General features: G+C 50.9%; 1 protein-coding gene across 3 annotated transcripts in view; it reads left to right on the forward strand.

The window, feature by feature from the left end:
- Positions 1 to 22083, forward strand: part of CELF5 (CUGBP Elav-like family member 5) — a 36484-nt gene that overhangs the window by 1283 nt on the left and 13118 nt on the right. For 2 of the 3 annotated variants that reach the window (XM_064396716.1, XM_064396714.1), the window contains exons 2-3: positions 5429 to 5511; positions 16720 to 16771. In XM_064396716.1, coding sequence (XP_064252786.1) covers positions 5429 to 5511; positions 16720 to 16771 — 135 coding nt within the window. The remainder of the gene's footprint in view (positions 1 to 5428; positions 5512 to 16719; positions 16772 to 22083) is intronic. The other variant, XM_064396715.1, reaches the window with a different exon arrangement.

Consider the following 22083-nt stretch of genomic DNA (forward strand, 5'->3'; position numbering starts at 1 on the left):
CGAGTGCCTTGGCAACGTGAACCATTCTAGACTGAACAGAGAGGGAAGAGGACAAGAAAAAAACAAATGTATTTTCAAACAAAAGGCCAAATCTAACTCTCCAGCACAAAAGGAAAAGACTTTCTCATTGAAGCCCGTGGGGGCTGGGCTGGCATGAATTTAGCTGAAGAAGTGTGCCTGGTTGTGAGTGAAAAACGAGGATGCCATGTGCTTGTGTGTCTCTGTGTGCAAGGAGCTGCATCCAAACCTGCTGCCAGGGGATGGTGAGTTGCAAGGTTTCAAACCCAGCAAGGAGGAGAATGGGCCCAAGGCAAGAGACAATTGCACATTTCATTCCAGTTGACATCTTAAATGTAGACTGTGTGGTCTGAGGTCAGCTTCCAAGCAGGAGACAAATTCTAGGGATCTGCTTAGGTATGGAAATTAGAGGGGGCAGCAGTGGTATTAGCCAGATGTGTATGATATTAACTTGCTGTTAAAAGCAGGATTTCTGCAGCAAAATAAATACATCCTTTTGCTTCTAACATTTTTTTTGGTGGATGTGGGTGTTGTTGGTCAGGGGTTGTTCTGTCCAGAAGAGGCTGTTGAGATGTGAGGTTCTCTGGTGGTTGTGGTGGGGTTGTTTCCACACCCCTTCAGTTCCCTGTGCCCCTCCCTGTCCTGTTTTGTACAAAGTGAGAGGCTGGGATTCCTTCCCTGGTGGCATGAGTTTGCATGTAGATCCTCAGCCTGTTTTGGAACAGCCTCTCCAGAGAAGTCATCCCTTCACAAGGAAGTGCGTGGGGGTTTAGCGTGCAGCGAGGGAACGAGCTCCACAACCCAGCCCACCCTGGTGCCTGATCACTCTCATTTACCAGGTTTGGCTGCAGTGCCTGTGCTCCTCGCAGGAAGGCCATCCTGGTGAGGAGCTGCTGCTGGCATCTGCAGGCCTGGGAGGTGCCAGGCCTGACCCAGGAGCTGCAGTGGCCTGGAGCACTGTCACAGCCCCTGAGCAGGGCACACTTTGGCTGCAGGCTCGTTCCTGCACTGAGCAGAAGCCACCTTTCTGGGGCAGTTCTAACAGCAGACTCAGTTTTCTCTCCCCATGTTCCTGATCTGCAGTGAGATCCAATTGACAGCTCACATGCAGCTTCCATCTGCTTTTTTTCCCTTTCTCTCCCCAAAGGGGAGGAAGCAGTTGTGTGAGAAGCCAGCACTGCTGGTGAAGCCCAGCGTGTCCTCTTGTATTCCCTTGCAGCTTGACATGGAGCTGAGCAGCCACCTCTGCCTCCAGGGAGCAAGAAAGGGTGGAAAAGGCCTGGAAGATATGAGTTGGGCTGCAGTGTCCAAGAGCTGGTCCTGTATGGGTGCTGAGAATGGATGAATTTGGTGGAGGCAAAGGAGAATCTTAGAGATTTAGAAATGTGAGCTCTGCTATGAAATGGTTTTGTTAGTACCTGACTAGTCATGTCTCAGCAACCTGGCTACTGGTAGCTGATGCTGTTCCAGCCTAATATTATTCATGAGGCAGTTTTTCTATTTATGTTAATCACAGATACATTTGCATGTTAATGGCAGTGTTTGTCTCAAAGCTAATATTTTCATGGGAAGAGCGAGGAGGTGTTTGAACAGGCTTTTGGAATGGGTCAGGAGAGGCTGAGTGGGGAGAATCAAGTGGAAATTTTTGGCCTTGTGTTCCAGGATTAGGCAGAAGGCAGTTCCTTCACAAGTGTCAGCTGGATGGGTTTCCTAGGAGTGCTCATGGTAGGGAAGGTGGAGCAATTAAGGAGTGTGAGATGCCAAACTGAATCACAGGGGAATGTTCAGCAGGGCCAGGAGCAGCCCTCTCACAGGCATGTGGACAGATCTGGCTTTTCCAGAGGGCAAGGATACACCACCACCAAGCCCAACTTGCCTCCCTGGCAGCCCAGTTTTGACTCAGCTTCTGCAGGCTTGTAGACTAGCTCCCCACTGACTCCATGCTTCCTCTGCTGAAGTATTTAATGTGATTTCTGATGCTAAGCAGAATCTAGAGATCCCTCCCTCCTGCAAACCAGCAGCCTTTTCTTGCTCAAGGCTTTAGACTGCTGATGTGTGGAGTAATATTTAGGATCTGAAGGGACTGTAAATTCCAGAGTCAATGTGTAGTTTGTAGGGAGGATCAGGCACTGAATATATATATATATATATATATATATATATATATTTATGCAGTCTCTTTCAAGTGAAACTAGGCTGGGTTCTGCCTTCAGGGAGCTGGAAACCCTCCTGGAGCCCATGGAAGTAGGGTGGTACCACAGACACGGGTGGGACATAGAGGGATCTTTGGCAGAATGATGGTGGCCTGGCTTTGCAGACAGTGCTCTGGGTGCTGTCCTGCATCCCTGTGCTGGGAGTGGGTCATTGGCACTGCCTGGGTGCCTGGGACCCTCCAGGCTGATGCTTCTGAACACCCTGAGCACTTTCTAACACCACGTCCTGTGTCTCAGCTGGCACAGCTGGCTTGGTGTGAGAAGTGCCCAAAGGGGCCTGAGCCTGTCTGAGCTTGCTGTTAACTAAAGCAGGAAATGTGGAAGTGAGAAAACTGAGTGAGAGTGACAGGCCCCTCTGCACCTCTGGACATCTCTTCAGATCCTTGGGTGGTCTGTCAACTCAAACTTTTAGGAGCCCAAAGAACCCATGAAAGGCAGGATGGGCAGAATCCTGCCCCAGCATCACAGGAGAAGCTGCACAGTTAGTGTGCAAGAGATAACGGCTCTTCAGGAAGGAAGTTTCTTTTCCCCAAATATTTATTTACACAATTAGGCTTAGAGCACAGTATTTCTGCCAAACCTTTTCCTGCATTTCTGACCAGGACTTTGCAAAGAGAATGGAATTGACCACTCTACCTCCAAAACACCTGGTTGTGAAAGGCAGTAATCATATTTTCCAAAAGACATAGCTGACATCTTTAGCTCCCTCCTTTCCAGAACCAGTACAGCTTCCAGGTATGGGGGAAGTAAGAATAAGAGGAATGTCCTCAAACCTCTGAGCTTAGAGACATGAAGAGCAGTGGAGCAGGCTGTCCTCTACGTGCAGCCCCAGTCCAGGCAGGACATTAGAGGCTGCCTGAGTGCTGCTTCATGCTTGAGAGAAGAGAAGGAGCACAAGTGGCTTCTGCTGAGCAATTACCCACATCCTTGTAAAGCAGAGCAGCAGTGGGGATTGCCCTTGGGTTGGAGTGAGGTATCTTCAGGCTCCACAGTTCCAGGATGTTCCTGTCTCTGGAAGCTGCTGCCTCTTGGTACCTGAGCTGCTAAAAGATGAGCAATGTGACTGCCTTTGCTGTAGGGAAGAGAAGGACCAGAGGGCTCTAGGGAGGGGATTCGTGGCACTTTTTCTCATGGGTGCTTGGTGATGCTGGCCTTTACAAATCCCTGATCTGGCATGATAACAGTACCTGCCTGTGTGAGGAATGTCTCTCCTTTATCCCCACTAAGTGGTGTGTCTTTGTGCAGTTCTCATTTTTAGCTTGTCCTCCCCTGGACTGGGTTTTTGGGTGTGCTTTGCCTCAGTTCTGCCATTCCTGAGCACTGGAAAATGGGACTCGAGGATGGGGTTTGCATGTTTCACGTGGACATAACTCCACTCCTACCCTGAGTTTTCTTAGGTTGATTGCTGATGCTCCTGAGGCAAAGATAGTGCTTTCACTGCACGTGGGCATAGTACCAATGCATTGAAGCTTTTAGTGGAATAAATTGCTTATTCCCAAGTGCTGACTTTGGAGTTTTGTGAGCTAAACCTGGCCCAAATTATCTTAGAATTCTGAGTCTTGTATGACTTGCAAAGTAGCAGACTGGAGCAGCAGGTGGAATTGGATATCTGTGTTTGAGGCTTTGGTGACCAGGCCTTCAGATCTGTTAGAAATAGATTACAGAGGTTATAGAGTCTGGTCTCTCTGGTTATGGAGCTGCTTTTGAGGCTTGATGTCAGAGCAGTCCATGGGGAGAGTGAAAGCTGAGGGGAGCTTCCCCACCACAACAGAGCCAGCTGCCTTTGCCAGGAGCAGGGAAGTTCACCTGCATTCTTCCTGGCCTCACTATATTTGTTAAATTACCCATTTGGCTTTGGTGCAGCATTCAAAACTGGGCAATAAGGAGCTTTAATGACCTCTTAGAGATACCTAGTGCTTGTGTGCTGTTTATGGAAGGTTTTTTCCCCTAGCAAGAGGTGTGAGAACAGGTGTGATGTGCTTACCTGCAGCACCTTCTTGGAGATGGGATGGAAGAAGAGGATAATGATGTTTCTGGGGTTTGGATTGTCCTGAGGAGCTGGCCTCAGGCGTTGTGTACCATGGAGTCCCACTGGGGTGGAGGGGAGAGGTCCAGACAGTCCCTGCACCCACCTTTGGGTGCAGCTCATGGAGAGCTGAAGCAGCTTTGGAGTACCCCAAGCCAGGCACAAGAATGTGGAGGCAGAAAAATGGGCCTCTCTGGCCATAACAATGCATCTGCAGCCCCAGCACAGCAGTGTAGACAGGGATATTCATCAGCAAGCCAGAGGGATTCATCCTGCCCTTGCTTGGGATGTGAAATGCCAGTGTGGATAGGAGGGGGATGAGTGAGGGGGTCAGATGCATTCTGAGTCTATTCTCCAGTGCTTTGCCTACCCTCATCTGAAACAACTCAAGTGACAGAGCTCCAGGCACTTCCCTGGGGAGATCATTCCACAGTCTAAATCTCTTTCTGCTAGGAAATGTTTCTTGATAACCAGCCAGATTTTTCCTTTGCTTATTCTTAGCATCAGAGCACCCAAAGATGATCCCTCTTCTTCCTGGAGGGGCTACAACTCCTCCCCCTCCTCCCTTGGCTCCAGCGTTCGTCTGAGATGTTGAGTCATATCTTGACTAAGAATGTCAGGATCTGGCCTTTTCTCTGTGCTTTTTATCTGGCTTCTTCAGCTGGCCCTTGCAGAATGCAGGATGCTCTGCTGGGCTCTGTGTTGCCCTTGTGGTGCTTGTGTACGTTGGTTTGTGTTTGTGTGCATCACACAGGCCAGGCCTCTCCTGCCTTAGCTCCCTGATTTGTGAATCTGGATCACGGAGCTTTTGTAAAAGCCTAAAATCCCAGATACTTCTCTTCATTCCTCGCTTCTTTTCTTCTTTTAATCAGTAATCATGCTGGTCCTTGCCTCTTTCCTGATCCTGGTGTTTCTGCCACAGACAAGATCAGCTTTCCTTTTGCTCTCCCATTGTGTCTCACCTTGTTCAACACCTGTGTCCAGCCCCATTGATTCACTGGGACCCTTTTCTAGCTCTTAATAGACTTCAGATGAGGCCTGCAAGTCCTTTCACATTGTTTCTTTGTCTTTTTTTTTTCCTCTGGAGCTTTAGACACATCCAAATTATGTAACATTTGTGTTGATGTTCATCTGCAAGTGCCTAACTTGACACTCGCTGTATCTGCTGCAGGTTGTGCATTCCTCACATACTGTGCCAGAGACTCTGCCATCAAAGCCCAGACAGCCCTGCATGAACAGAAGACTTTGCCAGGGGTAAGTCCCAGTGAATTGTCTGCAGCTGATGCCGTGGGCAGGATGGTGGGGAATTTTCAGGGGAGGGAGTGAGGGTGAGAAGTGGCTCAGATCAGTTTTCCTGCTTGTGGAAGAGCAGGGTGTTTCAGGGCTTAGAACAGGGATATGGGAGTGGAAGCACAGCACTGCTCTTCAGAGCTGCTGCTTTTTTGTCTCTGGCCAGGCCTGTTTCTGTGCTGCTCTTTGCTCTCTGTGGTGTGACAGGACACCTTCAGCTTTCTGTCCCTGTCACAAGGGAGCTGTGAGCTTTGGGGTGAAGCATGTGGGTGCACAGTGGGCATTGCTGAAAAACTCACATGAGATAAAATACCAGAGCCTTTTTCCAGGTGTGCAGAATCTCCTGGTGCATCCAATTCTACTCTGCCATTGCCCTGCAGGGTGCCTGGATGGAGCTCTGATGCAGTGGCTGAATTGGATCAGCCTCTCAAAAAATAAAAAAATACACTTGCCACATGCCATTGTTTGGATGAGAAATGAGTTATTTTTAGGTGAGAGAAGGACTGCTGGTCTGTTCCTGGGTCTTGCTCACTCCACAGCTGGTCTTGGGAGCAGAGTTCAGTGGGATTTGAGGGAGGCTGGGCACTGTGGAACAGGTCCCTCCTTGCCTGGCACTCCTCTGCCTCCCTGGGACCTGCTGGAGAGCTGAAAGGACTTCTGGATTGTTGCCCTTCCCATTCTGGTATGATTTAAGAGCTTTGACTGGGCAGTTCCCTTGCTGTACTGAGGGGGTTGATCAAGCACATTGAAAGGATTCATTTGGAGGTGAGTAGGAGGAGGAGTTGGGTACTTATAGATAGAAGCTCACAGGAGGCCCTGAGTGCTCAAGGCAACAGAATAATTAATGTAAACCAGGGGTCTCTGGAGGGTGGTTAGGAATTCTTAACCATAACATTTTTTCTTTAACCCATACAGGTCCAAAGAGCTTCCCTCACCTCTCCCAGCTGCCCTCAGAACCTACACACACACACACACACACACACACACATCCTTTTCTGTATTTGTTTACTGTGCTTTTTTTGGCATTGGTCTGTGCTGGCATCTGAGTGCTGGAAAATGCATGTGACTTAATTATCACTTAACAAGGTCCTTATCTCAGGACAGCCAGGGGGAAGAGTACAGATAACCAGCACAAATCTGCCTGAGATATTTTTGTGGATGGGCAGTGGTTGGATTTTTGAACTAAAGCACTGTAACCTCGTGTGTTGGTCCAGGGCAGAGCTGACAGTGTCTGTAAGAACAAGTCAAAGGATGCAGGAGCAGCTGAGAGGAGTCATGATACAGTGCTGTTAATGCAGTGGGGAAGTCAGATGTGTCTCTGAAAAATTATTCATGGGAGGCTTGGTGGATTCAAGGCAATCTCAGTTTTGCTACAGTTCTACATGGGGGATTTGTTGCATGTTTCACTGTGTTCTCTGCTGTCTGTGCTCTCAGGGGTTGTAGAGAGCTGCATGGAGCAGTGTTTAAAGCAGCAATTTATCTATGATGTGGTGATCTAAAGGCTTTTTATGTTAAGGGAGGTGTAAGACACTGCTTGGGAACAGTAAGAAATCTGTGGTAGGTGAGTACTTTTGAACATACTTGTCTGGAGACAGTTAATGAGCAGTGTGGTGTAATTATGTTTCAGGATTAGGATGAAGATGAGCTGTGCTGCATTTGGAGCTATTTTCAGGCTGCCAATATAGCACTTCATCACATTTAGTTTCTCTTTTGTTCAGTCCCTCAGTGACCAAGAAGGCACAATTCTCTCTCCCTTTGGTCATGTGGAGATGGTTGCTTGGCATGGCCGTGGGCTGGGTGAGCTGAGGTGGCTTTCAGCCATGGTTTGCTGGTGTCTGCAGAATCACCTGTCCTTGTGGGCAACACTTTGGAGATGAATCACAGACAGGAGAGCCAGGCAGTTGCCTCCCTGTTTTAGGAACAAGGACATAAAATTTCATCTCTGTATATTCACATCTGGATCATCTTCTGATGGTCTCTGGGGCAAAACCAACCCCCAGGAGTTCAGCCAGGCCCCAGCAAAGGGCAGAGCTCAGAATGTACTGACCACACCACTGAGATTTCAGTCAATGGGCCACAGTCTGGTAAACAACTGATTTCTTGTGCATTTTACCCATGTCCTTTCTCTGTATTGCACATAGCAGGAGAAGAAACAAAGATGAAGGGTTATGAAGTGTAGGGTGACACAAGTTGTCACCTGAGTGCATGACCAAGCCTCAGCAGGTTTAGAGACAGCAAGGGATCAGACTGGCAGAGGAAGATCTTGTGCTGATGCTACACTTGCTGTTGTACCACCAAGCAATTGCAGATGCCACAAGAACCAAAGTACCTTCCTTTGCTGGTCTCAATGCAGAGAGCAGTGGTTGAACTCAACAGTTCATGAACCTGAATAGACAAATGACTTTTTTGGTCTAGATGAGGATTTGGTAAGGACAGAGTTATGGAAGTGCTTAGACATGGTTTCTGAGATTCTCAGGCTGTGATCAGGCAGCTGGAGCAGAACTTCTGGGTTCCCTCCAGGCTGTCACTGGGTAGGGCTGGGCCCACAGAGATGTTGCTGAGCTCCTCCAGGTCTGATGCCAGCAATGTCAGCCCACCTGCAGGGCCATGAGTGCAGTGCAGCTTACCTAGGCTTTTATATATAATTATATTTATAGTTCAGGTTTTCCACATAAGTCAGTAGGAATCACTGTTGTCTGTATTTATTCTTGTGGCATTTGGGGCAAGTTCTCTTTGTATGAGGTCAAAATTCTCTTTTGTCTCTGAATTGAGTGCTGTTGGGTGTATGGTAACTGAATGGAATTTAAACTCTAAAAAGCTTATTTTTTAACAGTAAGGCTCAGCATCTTTTTCTGAGGTAAGCAGGATTTTGGCTTTTACATTCTTCTATATGGACCAGTGTGCTCAGGGTGTAAAGTGACATAGAATCATCAGGTTGGGAAGGACCTCTGAGATCATTGAATCCAGCCATTAACCCAGCACTGCCAAGTGCACTAAACCATGTCCTTAAGTGCCACATCCACACATCTGATGGTGCCTCAACCAGTCTCACCTGTACAGCTGCATATTGTATTATCTAACACACCTGTGCTGCCCTCAGAGCTGGTGAATTGTTGAAATCAGGCCTTTAAGGCTATTTCCTAAATTTGGTGTCCTCTTCAGCTGCCAGCCAGCCCAGCAGTGCAGTATTTCACCTTCTCCCCACTCCCTGGCACACTCCTCCCTGCCTCAGTGAAATGATATTATATCTCAATAACCCATGCCTTTGATTCGTGATTGTGCCTTCACTTTGCTGAGTTCTGAAAGGAATTGGAGAGGTTATTAATGACACACAGTGATCACACAGCAAGTTAAAGCCTCTTGCTAAGTGAAATTTGAGGGAAAAGCATCCAGCTTTTCAATATTTCGCAGAAACGCTTTATGTCTCTTTTCATTTGCAGCCAGACAGTTGCAAATTACATAAAATTGCTCCTGAAGAAGAAGAGGAAGAAGAATAAAGGGAGGAAGTGGAGGGGGGGAAGGTTTAAAAAAGTAATTCTTTTGGCAAGGTACAGTTACAGTTTTATTTCTATGCAGAACAAAGAAAGGCCTGCTGAAAGGTAGGCAAGTAAGTGGCAGAAATTGGTATTGATCCAAGCTGGGAATACGGGCAGTTTAAGAGCAGTGATGAGGGTACTGAAATGTGGCTACATCATAGGGAGAACTCATGGATGCAGGGACACAGGAATGGAAAATTACAGAGAGCAGCAGCATGAGAGCAGACAGAGACTCTGGGAATGCACCAGGGGTTGAGATGCTGCAGCACTAATTCAGGTGGTTGGGCACCAGCATCGTGCAGAGACCCAGCAGAGCTGGAGCAGAGGGCATCCCTGTGGGCAGGCTGTGTCCTGTGCTGCCAGGAGCAAGGGCTCACCTGGGCCATCTGTCAGCATCCACAGCCCGTGGTGGCAGGAGGGAGCACGGGTGACTGCAGGGACTTTGGTGGAGAGGGCAATGCATCTCATTCTTCCCTCCCCTCTTGTTTGTGCACCAGCCTGGACCAGTATTTCTGAATGTTTCAGGTGGTCTAAATGTTTGCCTGAGGTTTGAATCTGGGCCCCACTCATTAATCTTTGCAGCTTGAACCCTTGAACAGGGCAAGGTGGAGAAGTTTTTGCCATGTCCATCCTGCAGGTTTGATAGACAATACCAGCAAGCTGCTGAGAGCCATGCAGCATTATCAGTTAGAGATACAGAGAGCATGCCAAGGCTATCTCATGGAAATGGCAGCACCAGGACATGAAGGTGCTGGGCTAAAGCAGCCCCTGGGCAAGAAGCAGCAGAAGTGCCTGTTCAGTGCAGAGGGAATTGAAAATACCTGTGCTCTTGAGGGTTTGACTTGAGGGGCTGAGAACTCTCAGTGAGGCAAAGCAGCTGCCCAGTGAAGTGCCTACATTGAAAATCAAGCTGCCAAGGCAGACACTGCCTCCTGTTCCCTGTGGAATTGGAAGAACAGTGAAATCAAAGATCAGCACCTGTTCCCACTGCTGACCAAGTGGACACATGCAGCCTCTGTCCTGGCCACAAGGGCTCTTCCTTTCTCCAGAGAAATTGCTGCCCTTTGCACAGCCAGGCCCTGGCATCTTGCAGCACAAAGTTTTGACTTTTGCCTCCCAGGGTTGGGTCTTCCCTGGTGGTCTCACTTACCTGTGCTGGTGAACTCCCCCGCACACCAGCCCACACAGACCTTGCTCTTTGCAAGGGCACCACCCTCCTGAGTGAGGCTCCACACTCCCACCTCTGTGGGCTCTTTTGGGGTGTGTGCCTGCACACAAGTGTTTGTGAACATGGATGTAGATGGGATCATAGGATAATTTATGGTGCAAGAGACCCTTGGGGTCTCTGCTCAAACCCCACTCAAAGCAGGGCTGACTACACCAGATCAATGAGGGCCTTCTCCAAATGAGCTTTGACTGTCTCCAGGGGCATCCTGCAGTCACCTGGGGCCTCTCTTCTAGTCTGCCAGCACCCCTAAAGGGAAACAGCTTATCTCATATCAGCCCAGAAGAGGCTCAGGGGGTTTATTGGGTGGTGCTGGGGCTTGGGCCCGTTTTGGGTGGATTTTCCCGTGGGTGTGTCAGTATCTCCGGAGGTTTTGCTCTGCTCAGAGTGTCGGTGTTAGTGGTTGCCAAGGGAACTGGCACAGCCACTCTGTGTGCAGGCAGAGGGTCCCTGTGCCTGCCCCACTCTGTTACAGCAGCAGAGGTGTCCTTTCCTGGCCACTGCCATTACCTGCCAGGGGGCAGGAGCAGGGCATGGCTGCAGCAGCCCAGTGGCAGCAGTGAACCTGCCAGCACAGCCAGGAGAGGCTTGTGCAGGCTCTGTCCATCAGCTCAGACACTCAGCCCAGCCTCTTCCCTTGCCTGCTCTTTTGGGGTCTCTGGAGGCTGCGCAGAGGAGCCCCTGGAGGTGCTCACTGCAGCAGTGGTCACCAGTGGGCACAGGGAAAGGCTCAGGGTGCTGATGTCCTTTCCAGTGGGAAGATCAAAGCCAGCTGAGTGTGTGCTCCCAGCTTGTCCCTGTTCAGCTTTCTTGCACTTGCTCAGGGGAACTTGATGACCCATCTCACATCTTACTCCTGCTTTTTGCAGGCCTTAAGCATTCCTTGGGCCTGCTGAGCATTTTCTACTTCAGTGGGAGTGACAAATGTGACAATCTCGGGCAAGTCTCTGAAGCAAGATGCTGCAGCTGACACAGGACTGTGGCTCTGAGCACCCAGCTGTGCCTGAGTCCTCAGGCCCATGGCTTTCTGGAGGCCAGAACCATCTCTTGTGGTCTTGATGAACTTTCTAGAGGAGTTTTTGGGTTTTCGGTTTCATCAGTCCTTCAACAATCTTCCTTGCTTATGCAAAAAGCTGTAGCTGAGCCATGCAGGCAGAAGCTGTGTGCTTTGTACTCTGGGATTCACATCCTGCTTCTGCCACAGACTTTCTGTGTGATCTTCATCACCACATGCCTCGATTCCTCCACCTGGAACACACTGCTCATAATTATCCTTGTCTCCTCCATAGCAGGACTGAATGAGGTGAATTCATAAGCAGCCTGTAGAGCTGTGCCAGAACTTGGTACTAATGTTGCTCATGTTTCTCTATGAGACAACCCCTCTTTCTCAGGGAAGGATGGTTCTCCTGGACAGGACTAAGGCACACAGGGATGTCAGAGGGAAGATGCAAGCAGGATACTTGAGCTCTGAGATTGGCACCAATCCATCCCTGTTTGCATTCTCAATCAGAAATGGAATCCAAATGAACAAATTAGCATTTAGATTTATGTGCTCTGCCCAGTTAGAAGTGATCATGATCATTCAGGCAGGGCATTTTTAACTGGCCAGAGGAGGACAAGCCCACAATTTGTAAAGTGAAGAGCCTAGGACCTAATTCTGCCAATGGCCTTGGATGCCTTTTGGTTCCTGACATCCCAGAGGGGCCAGCCTGCATTGTGTGCTTTGTACACTCTGCTTCTGACCCTCTTAACACTGTGAGGTTCCCCTGCATTGCACCTAAGGGGCTATTTTACATCACTTACTTGTAATTAATAGAGAGGCTTGCCCTGCTGTCCCAGGGGGCTTTTTCCTTCCATCCAGCTTTTGCAGTTTGAAAGCTGAAGAAGGGGGATCTGGGAATCTTCTCCTTGAAGAACAGGGCTGCCACATTGCTGAGCAGACTGACAGCTCATGCTGGGCACTGATTAAACACAGGGAGCCAGTTCACCTCCAGAAGTCTGTGTTTGGGGTGTGATGAGAGAAGTGGTGCATTTTGGCCTTGCTGAAACCGATAGCAAAGCTCCCTCTGACTTCAGGAGTGCCAGGATGTTTCCTTAGATTCTTGTTTTCTGGAGTGCTGCAAAGGTGGGATCATTTCCTCAAAAGCAGAGGGGAAGCCCAAGCAGAGCAGGGTTCCCTGCTTCTCTGTGCTGCCCAATCCTGGGATTGGGGTGGGTGTAATCCAGACACTTTCAGCAAGGCCCCTTAGCCGTGCCCCTTTCCTGGAAGCACCTGGGCTCCTGTGGGCTGCAGTGACCCTCCCTGGCAGTTCTCAGAGGGCTGCACAGGACGTGGCTGCTGTGCTTTGTGTGATGCTCCCGAGGCTGGCTGCCCCATTGCTTCCCACCAGAAACCCCCCAGAAAGCCAACAAAGGCTGCAGGCTCCTGAGAGAGGCAGTGGTGCAGGCAGAGAAACCTCTGTGAGAGCTGAGAGCAGGGCAGGGACAGCTGTGCTGGGGAACTTGTGTGTGCAGCCAGGAGGGAAATGTGAGCAAGAAGCTGGAGCAGGGCAGTTGGAGCTCTGCTGCCCATCTGGTGCCCACTGCTGCTCCAGAGGATTTCCTGAGTGCAGTGGGTCATGGAGCTGACAGCCCTTACAGTGTCCTCAGCAGCAGGTAAGGAGGACCCTGAGGTGTGAGGGTGAGGGACTGGGGCAGGGGCAGGGGACATTTGGCCCATGGTGTCCTGCCAGCGTGTGCTAAATGTTAATGTGATATTCTTAAGAAATGAAGACTAATAATGCTCAGCTGAATAATTTAACAGGGAAGATGAAGCTTAGCTTGTGAGGCAGGTGCAGGCTCATGACTCATTTGCTGGAATTCTCCATCCTACACATGTGCTCACCTGTGTGTTCCTGTGTGGTAAAAGGCATCCCTGTCTGTGCATGTGCATCTTCTCCACTCTGGGGGTTTAAGGCAGGCACATCCTGACTGCTGGGTTCTGGGCCCAGCTGGGTGTATACAAATACAGTTTTCTTATTCAGGTGTGCTCTCTGATTACTGTGCAGCCTCAGGTGATGACTGGAGGCCAGGAGAATTTGTACTTCCAGAGTTTGCTGTGTAAGGCAGGAGTGGGTCCTCCCTGCTGCCCTGTTCCTCTCTTTCTCCCTCAAATGGGAGAGGCAAAACTTGAGCTCCTCACTGTGTGTTCCTGTTGGGGACAGAGCTCTTTGTCTGAGATCTGTAGAAAAAGTTTAGGCCCCCAAGGACAATTCTTAAGGCCCTAAGGTGGTTGAGTTAAAGCTGCTGTGGACTCCCTCTGCTTGAGAGGCCTTTGATAATTTGTTCATCTTTGGTGAGATGAAACTTAGAAGGATTCAAATGGTGGTGTCCTTCATGGAAGCCTCTTCTGTGCAAGGAGGACCATGGCTCCCTGTGCCTCAGCTGGGACACCTCCTGTTTCAAGAAGAAGCTGCCAGACAATCCTGCTGCTCTTCTCCAAGCCTCAGCACCTGGACACATTTCTTGTATCTTGTTTTCTTCTCTTTACCCTTATCTTCCAGAGCAGACAAAGCCCAGCTCAGAGACCTGACCTCAGGCTGGTGGGTGTCTCAAAGTCACTGGAGCTGGCAGGGCCTCTGGAAATGGGCAGCCCTTGGCCCAGGGCTTGTTCTGACACGGGCAGGGGCAAAGTCTTCCTGTGCCCACCCCAGGTGCTGTTTCAGGTGGGCAAGAGAGGAGCTGTGGCCATAGCTGGGGGGTGCTGGGGGTACTTCCTCTTGTAGCCCTGCCAGGAACTGTCTCTGTGTTTGCACCAGTACTAAATAATCCACACTGCTGTACTGGCAGTGCCACCTCACTGCCAGGCCTGTGGGCACTCAGCTCAGTGGGTCAGTGCCCTGTGGGATGCACTCGCCCAGGGTGACAGGTTTGGTGGGGTCACACCCCTGGGGTCACATCCCTGGCATGGGGAAAGGATAGGGATGGACAGATGGGGAGAGGGGGCCCCTTCCCCAGAGATCATATCAAAATGTCTCTTTTGTGCAAAGCAGAGGGAATGCCCCCAAGAGCTGGTTTCCATGGCAACTGCAAATGTCAGGTTCCATGTGGTGAATAACCGTTTCCATGACAACACCTCCTTTATCCTAGGTGCTGGGAGCTGGAGTGACAGCCCTGTTGGGGGAGGGGACAGGGAGATGGCCTCAGGTACTTAACCTCCCCCCATCCTTCCCGACTCGTGGCCCTCAGCCCCTGCATCCCTGGGAGGGAGGTGCTGGATGTGTGTGCTCTGCATTTCCACAGCATCCCTGCTGCCCCTCCTACCCCCAAATGGCTTTGGGGCTTTGGCTTCCTCACAGAAGCTGAGATCTGAGTCTGTGCCTTGTCTCCCTCCCCATCAGTTCAGTGAGTTTAGCCCTGGTTTAGCATCCTTGGTAGTAACAAAACTATTCCTTGGTGCTGGGGGAATCCATGTCCTGGATGTGACGTGGCCAGCTGCCTCTCCTGGCTCTGCACGGAGCCCTCTTTCTGAGCACACATCTGGGCTGCCTGCCCTCTCCCACTCAGCCTGCTCCCACAGCTCTGCCAGCCTCAGCTCACACGGGCACGGTGCCAGGGACCGTGAGCAGTGACAGCAGCCTCTCAGCAAGGAAATTGGAGGCTTTGTGGAACAATCTCTGACCTCAGGCTCCTAAATCCCTGCCCCACATCCCACTCAGCTCTGGAAAGAAGTGCTGGGCCCTTGGCAGCTCCTGGTGAGTTCCCCACTCGGCAGCAAGAGCAGGACATCAGGAGCTCTGCACATCCCTGCAGCTGATCAGGAGTGGGGAAAGGACCTGCAGCCCCTCCCTCTTCCCTAAATGATTCAGCAGGTCTTGGGGTTGTTGTTTGTCAAGGTGCAGCATGCAGCAGCTTGGCCTTCCTCTGGGGAGCTGCCAGCCCATCCCTGGGGCCATTAGCAGCAGCTCCATGATCAGTCCTTGAGGCAGGAATGGCGTGGGCCTGCTCCCAGCCTCTGCTGCTCCTGCCTGAGCTCCATCAGCCAGAGGAAGCCAGCTTCAGAGCCCCCAGCTGCCAGGCTGTGTGCCATGCCCTGCCAGCCTGTCACCTCCTGGTTGGCATCTCTGTCCTGTGAACTGCAGAGCCACCTCACAGGTTTCCTCCAGCCCTTGGGGATGTGGGCTCTGCCTCTGGTTTCTGGCCAGTCTGGCTCAGCCACCACTTGGAGACTGACAGCCCTCCACATATTGCATGCTGGCTTCTAAGCACATTTCACTTGGTGACTTTTATGGCTTGATTTCATTTTCTGTTTTGTTGCTGTTTTTCCTCAGGGGTTTCCTAAAAGAGGGGGCAGACTGTGCCTGGACCTGCAGCTTGTGTGCAGGCCTTCCCTGCAATATTCTGATTGTTTTTTATTATGAATGTCACTGATTCAGGTCACTGTCAGCCTCTGTGACTGATGCTGAGAGACGTGGAGTGAGATGTGCTGTGAATGTGGAAATCTGCCCTGTGCACCATTCCTTGGAGGATATTTGGTGCAGTTGGATCCTGCTAGCTGGGAAAGGAGGCTGCAGCTTGTCAGCTGCCTCTCTGGGCAGCACAGGACACACAGACCTGCCAGCAGATGAGCTTTGCCCTGCTTTTCAAACCAGACAGTTAAAGCTGTGTGTTCCTTAATGCAGCTACTTCTGTCTGACTGGACAGTCCCCATACCTTGTGAGCTAAGCTACCCTTCAGGCTTGTTGGTGCTTGGATTATTGCTGATGACACTAATGGCTGCAGGAGAAGGAAAAACCTCTTCTCCACACGCAGGCAAGAGGAGTTTTGCCACTTTCAACCTGAGCATTGCCTCTGAGGGCCAGAGATGTTGCTGGAGAGCAGCGCTGCCCTTCTCAAGAGCTGCTGTGGTGCACAGAGCTGTCTGTGTGAGGGCTGGGGAGGGGAAACACGACAGGCCTGCTTGCTGTGCTGCTTCTGGCCGAGTTCAGAGGCAGTGTCTCTTCCCTGCTGCAAGGACAGTCAGTGGCTCCATTAGGTGACGTGGCCGTGCCTGCACTGAGTCAGGGCAGACACAGGAAGAGCTTCCAGGCACAGTCTCACCTCAGGCCACCCTGACCACTGTTCAGGCTCCAGTCACATGGTGATGAGCTGCTTCCTCAGAGTCCTCTGTGTGCTGCTTGCAGCAGCTGAGGAGGCAGAGCTTTGTGCACGGTGGGCATTTCCAGGAGAGCTGCTCTCTGGGGCGAGCAGCTGAGCGGGGAAAAGCGCCAGGTTCCTTTTGGCAAAAACGATCCCTTCCTCAAGGGTACTGCTTGCCATCACAATGTCTTGGTTTCCCTTGTGCCTCTCTCCTCTGCCCTGTTGCCAGTGCCTTCAGCAGCGTGTGCTGGGCTCTGGGCCAAGCACTAACCTCTGCATTTCTGTTCCTTGCAGATGGCGCGCCCGATCCAGGTGAAACCTGCGGACAGCGAGAGCCGTGGAGGTAGTTGTCATCTCTCCTTGTTTCTCCTTTGGTGGCCCCGTGCTTGTGAGGGGGACCAGGAAATGAGACACTGTCCTGACCCTGCCTTCCTCTGTATGAGGAGTCTGTGTGTGGCAGAGATCTGGGGGGCAGGAGGGCAGTGTGGGGACACAGCTGGACACAGCAGGCAGCTGACAGCACGGGGGGTCCTGAGGGTGATGATGTGGCTGCCCCCTCCACTCTCTTTCCCAGCTCTTGAGGGTGCCATCAGCCTGGCAGTGTCTGCCCCAGGACATGACTGAAGCAGACCTGTGTGGCACAGAGGCTCCTGAAGCCTTTGGGAAGAGGTTCTTTCATTCCTACACCTGATCAGCCCCATAAGAGCCAGATCCCTGCAGCAGCACTGGCTTTTTAATGTGTTCAGCTCACTGGTCTGCAGCTGATTCTCCTGCCTGCAGCTCCCTCCACTGCCTCCCCCATCACTGCTGAGCTGTCTCAGCCCTGCCACTCTCAGTCCTGCAGCAGCCCCCAGCACATTGTCAAGGCCAAAATGCTGTTGCAGAAAGGATCACATGATGGGGAAATAATGTCTGAAGGGAGAGGATCCTGAGATGGAGGTGCTGTCAGCCTGCAGGGGACAGCTTGGTCAGGGCAGCATACACTGAGAAGTTCAGAGCTGGAAGGTTGGGAACAAGAGAATGTGGTAATTTAATGGGGAGCTCTCAGCAGCTCAAATGCCTCCTCCAGGTGGAGAAGGTTTGCAACTTCAGCCCTTTCCAAATCCATTAACTCATTTTGCTTCTTTTCCTTGCTTTACTGATCTATTTCTTCTCCTTTTCTCTCCATTCCTACCCCTGCCTCTCCATGCCCTGTGCTGTTGGTGCTGCCCCTGAAAGCAGTTTAGTAGAGGCCAGGGGAGGGTTTGTGTGCTGCTGTTTGTGCTGTGGGACAGCATGTCCTGCATGCTTTATTTAGATTTGGAAGGCTTTTGTTTTACATTTCCAAACATTTTGTAGTGACTGTTATTGCGCTGTCAAGAAAATGAGATATATTTGATAATATTTTATGTGAATGTGTGTATTTATGGTTGTGTGATACTCCTTTAAAAAAAAGTCTGTTTAAATCAGATAGAATCTGTAACTTTTGGTTATTTACTTGTACACCTAAGTTTTACTGAGGTCTGGACATTTTACTTCAGCCTCTTGGTTTAGGGTTGAGTTTAAGGTCCTTATCTGTGCTACAGGCAATAGAAACAGACCAGAATCTTCAGGGTGTTTCACTCTCACTGCTGAAAATGATGTTATGAGTGGATGAGAGATCCTTTAGAGATGCCTGCAGTGGGTGGTGTGGGGAGGGCTGGCTTCTCACTGAGACCTCACATGGCCTCTGGATTCAACCATTGGGTGGTCAGTCCTTCCCCTACCACACTCATTTAAAAAAAAAAAAAAGTTTATATGTCTGAGGTGCAACTCTGGAGTCTCTGGTGTCTAATCAGAGCTGAGGCCATCTCTGCATCTCTCTTTTGCTGGTGGGGCACTGCTGGGGGCTCTTCTGTTCACACCCACCTGGTGTGAAGGGTTGGGCTGTGACATCTCTGATGCCTCTGTCACATCGAGCTGGAACAGCTCAGCAGGTTAAAAACCAAGGTGCTGATTTAGGAACAAGCTTTTGGCCAGGGCACTGGACTCTGAAATCTCTAAGTTTATGATAAGTGCCACGTTCCCTAATGGTTGCAAATGTCAGAACATCAACTCTGCTTCCCATGGACAAGAACAGAACCCTTTGGAGTCTGAGCACCTGTCTGCTGCAGCCTGTGCTCCTCCCTCCAGGCTCCTTGAGAGCCCAAGAACAAGCAGCTCCCTCAGGATCCGTGACAAACTGGATTTTTTCCTGAGGCAGGAGCAGCATCAAGACAGCACCCTGTGTTTGTCTGAGACAGGTTGCTCTTCTGAAATGTTTCTGTCGTGATGCTCCACTTGTCAGAGAAGTGGCTGAACAATTTTGCAGATATGGCAAGAGCAATATCCCTGTAGCAATAGCCCCACACTGGCAGGAGGAGAAAGAAAGATTTGGGGCAGGGCAGAAGTGTATGGACTAGGAATTTATCAAGGAATGGCTGCATGCATTAGTGAGGCACTGCTCTGCATTACCCTTGAAGGGAACCTCTTTTGTACTCACCAGGGACTGACATTTCTCAAGTGAAGCACCCTGAATTAAGAACATGAAGTTAGAACACAGAATTTATCTCTTGGTCTGAGGGATGCTCATTTTTCTGCCAAAGGGGCAGTTTTGGCCAAGCCCTGCAGGGGCTGTGTGGGAATATCTGGATGCTCAGTGCTCCTGCACCCTGCAGAAGAAATTCACTACAGAAAAGTTGCTGCCTGCATTAGTTCAGAATGGGACTTGTGATTCTGGGCCAGGCATTGTCAGCTTTTCCCTGCTCTGCTGGGAGCCTGGAGTGCCAGGAGGAGAGGGGCAGAGGAGTTTGTGTGCCAGGAGCAGGGGGCTGCAGTGATGGGCATGACAGGTAACCCAAGCCTTCAGCCCTGCCCAGGGACAGGGAAGCTCTCTCTGCACCCCGAGGAGATCTGCTGCATCCCTCCACAGCCAGGGGCTGCCTTCCCTCTCTCCCTGATCCTGCCTGCTCAATGACCTGGATTCAGTGGCTTTGCAGGAGCTGTGTCCAGTGCTCGTGTGCTCTCCCTTGGCCACAGCATTGAGCCCCAACCCCTGGCTGGTTCCTGGGTACCTCCATCACCATCGTGCTCTGCGCTGGCCCCTCCTGCCCGTGCCCTGAGCATGTTTCCATGGGAACTCGACAGTCTGAGATCACAGTGAATTTCCCTGCTTGCTGGACAGCACGGGAAATTGCCAATCAGAGGGTGAAAAGCAGGAGCTGTAGAGAAAGTGAAGGGGAAAACAGCGGGAGGGGAGGGTGTGCTGTGCCAGGAGGGGAGAGAAGAGCTTCCAGTGCTGCAGGAATCCCTGTGGGGAGCTGAAGAATGATGGAGCTGATGACCTGAGAACGCCAGCGGCTTTGGGATCAGCCCTGCCAGTGCCAGAGGGTTTGGGATCGGTGTTTTGGGATCACAGCTCAGGTGGAAGGGTTCGATGGCAGATCAGCTGGAAGGGTTTGATGGCAGACAGGTCTGCAGCATTCCAGCCCGGCTGGGGAGGGATGAGTCAGCCTGGGTATTGTGGGAGAACAGCCCTGTTTGGAAGCTGACGGAATCGAGAGGATCCCGGATCTTGGGTTGGGCTCCAGGATGCAGAAGGGTAGAGGCCAGAGCAGAAGAGCCCTTTCAGAGGTCTCCAGCTGCTGCAGAGGCATCCAAAGGGAGCAGGCTGGATCATTTTCCTTCGTGTGATCTTCAGAACCAGGCTGTATGAAGCAGGATTCACTGTGAAAAAATCTTATGTTGTCAGTGATTTCATTCCCTTCTACTATTGCTCTTCTTGGTATTCAGAAAAGATCCCAGACCCGTAGGTGTGTGTATTTATATTTGCCTTTATAGCTTGAGTCCCTACAGTTTTAACCTGTGCTGCATAGCCAGGAAGACTGGCATTTTTTTTCCTTCCAAACTGCAAAAAGGAAAGCTGAAATTCCCACATGAAGGCAGGACATCCATAAGGTTCTGTTAGTGAGCCCTGTCAGACAGCAGAAGACCTGTAAAGCTGCAGGGATGGAGCAGTCACTGTTTCAGTGGACTTTTCCCACAGGGCAGGGTAAAGAAAAATGCTTTTGATTCAACAGAAATGGAGTGAGGAAGAAACCACAGGAATTACCCAGGAAATCTGAGGGGGCTCTGAAGGAGAAAATAATGAGTAACTTGTAATTTGATGTTGATTTGATTGCAAGGTGCAGGATAACTGAAGACATCTCAACACCCCCTGCCCCAGGCAGCCAGGGGTCCCTGAAGAGAAAGGCAAAACCATCAGGTGCATTTCTGGCTGTCAGATCTTAGCCCACAGTTATTTTCCTGCTAGTTCAAAGAACAGAGGATTATTTCACAGCACCTGAAGTCAGTGCAAGTGTTTCCCAATGCATTTCTCCCCTGTGTTGATGATTTTTAAGGAGCTCCCCATGTTTGCCCCCCAAAGGCTGCAGCATGTGTGAATAAAGGCCTGGTTGCAGCTGCAGTGGAGATTCAGGGTAGAGGAAGGAGGAACCTCCAGACCTCCAGTGTCCCCTGCCATGGCCACACTGGGCTCACAGCTGACACCAGCTGGTGTCAGCCACACCACAGAGCTGCTGCTCCTTTAGTTTTCATGCTCCTCTTCACTGCCCAGTCAATCTGTTCCTGTCCAGTCCCTTTTTTTTCCATCCCCTCTCTTCCAATCTGATTTTTCACCTTCTCTGTGTGCTGTTTTCTGGTTGGTTTGACCACCAGCACTCCTGGGGGCAGCTGCTGTCCCTGCTCAGGAGGCAGCTGAACAGCACCTGCTTTATGAACTCTGTGCCCTGGCTGGGGATTATTGGGCATCCCCAATTTGAATGGACTCAATCAGCTGAAATAATGTCTGCAAAGGCAGCCATTGCCATGCAGGTGCAGGGAGGAATGTAGAAAAAGAATCACAAGGAAAACAGAAGGGGATGAAATTCCCATGGGTGGAGTTACCCAGGGATTCATGAAAATGGGGAAGCTGGGAAACCTGGCCTTAAAAAAAAATATGCAAAGCCATATATTTCAGCCACTTCCAGTTATATAAATCAGGATTATCTGCTTGGGAGTGGGCTGAGAGCCTGGGCTGCAGCACTTCCAACACTTTATTTGTGTGGTGGGCACAAGTGGCACATGTCTCCCTGGGGCTACAGAGAGCTGGGGCTCTGGGGCAGGCTGAGGGGACTCTGTGGTGACACAGTGGGTGAGTGTGGCTGCACATTGCTCTTGCTCACTGAGGAATTTCGTTCTGGAAGGCATCCCCGGGGGCTGGGGATGTACAAGTGTGTTCCAGGGTGTGTGAGCCTTTGTGCTCATCCATTAGTGCTGCTTGTGTGCATCTGCTTTCCTGTGAAGGACCCGTGGCACGAGTAGGTCCTGCCTGTGTGTGCTGCGGGGTGCCTCTGTCCTGGCTGAGCAGCAGGGGAGGTGCTTCTCTCCCTCCCTCACCTGGTGGGAAGCATCCCCTGAGCCAGAGGAGCAGGGCAGGGGCTGGGGCCAGCCTTGGTGACAGTGTGAATGTGTCATGTGCCATCCTTGCCTGGCAGCCCTCCTCAGCACGCCCCTGGAGCTGCTGTGCTGCTGTAGCTCCCAGACCTGTTGTTTTTCAGGTCACTGCACTGTGGAGCAGAGAGCAGCTCCCCTGCTATTGCCCCTGACGTGCGTCACATTGCA

This window comes from Passer domesticus, chromosome 21, assembly GCF_036417665.1.
Source record: "Passer domesticus isolate bPasDom1 chromosome 21, bPasDom1.hap1, whole genome shotgun sequence".
Taxonomy (NCBI): Eukaryota; Metazoa; Chordata; class Aves; order Passeriformes; family Passeridae; genus Passer; species Passer domesticus.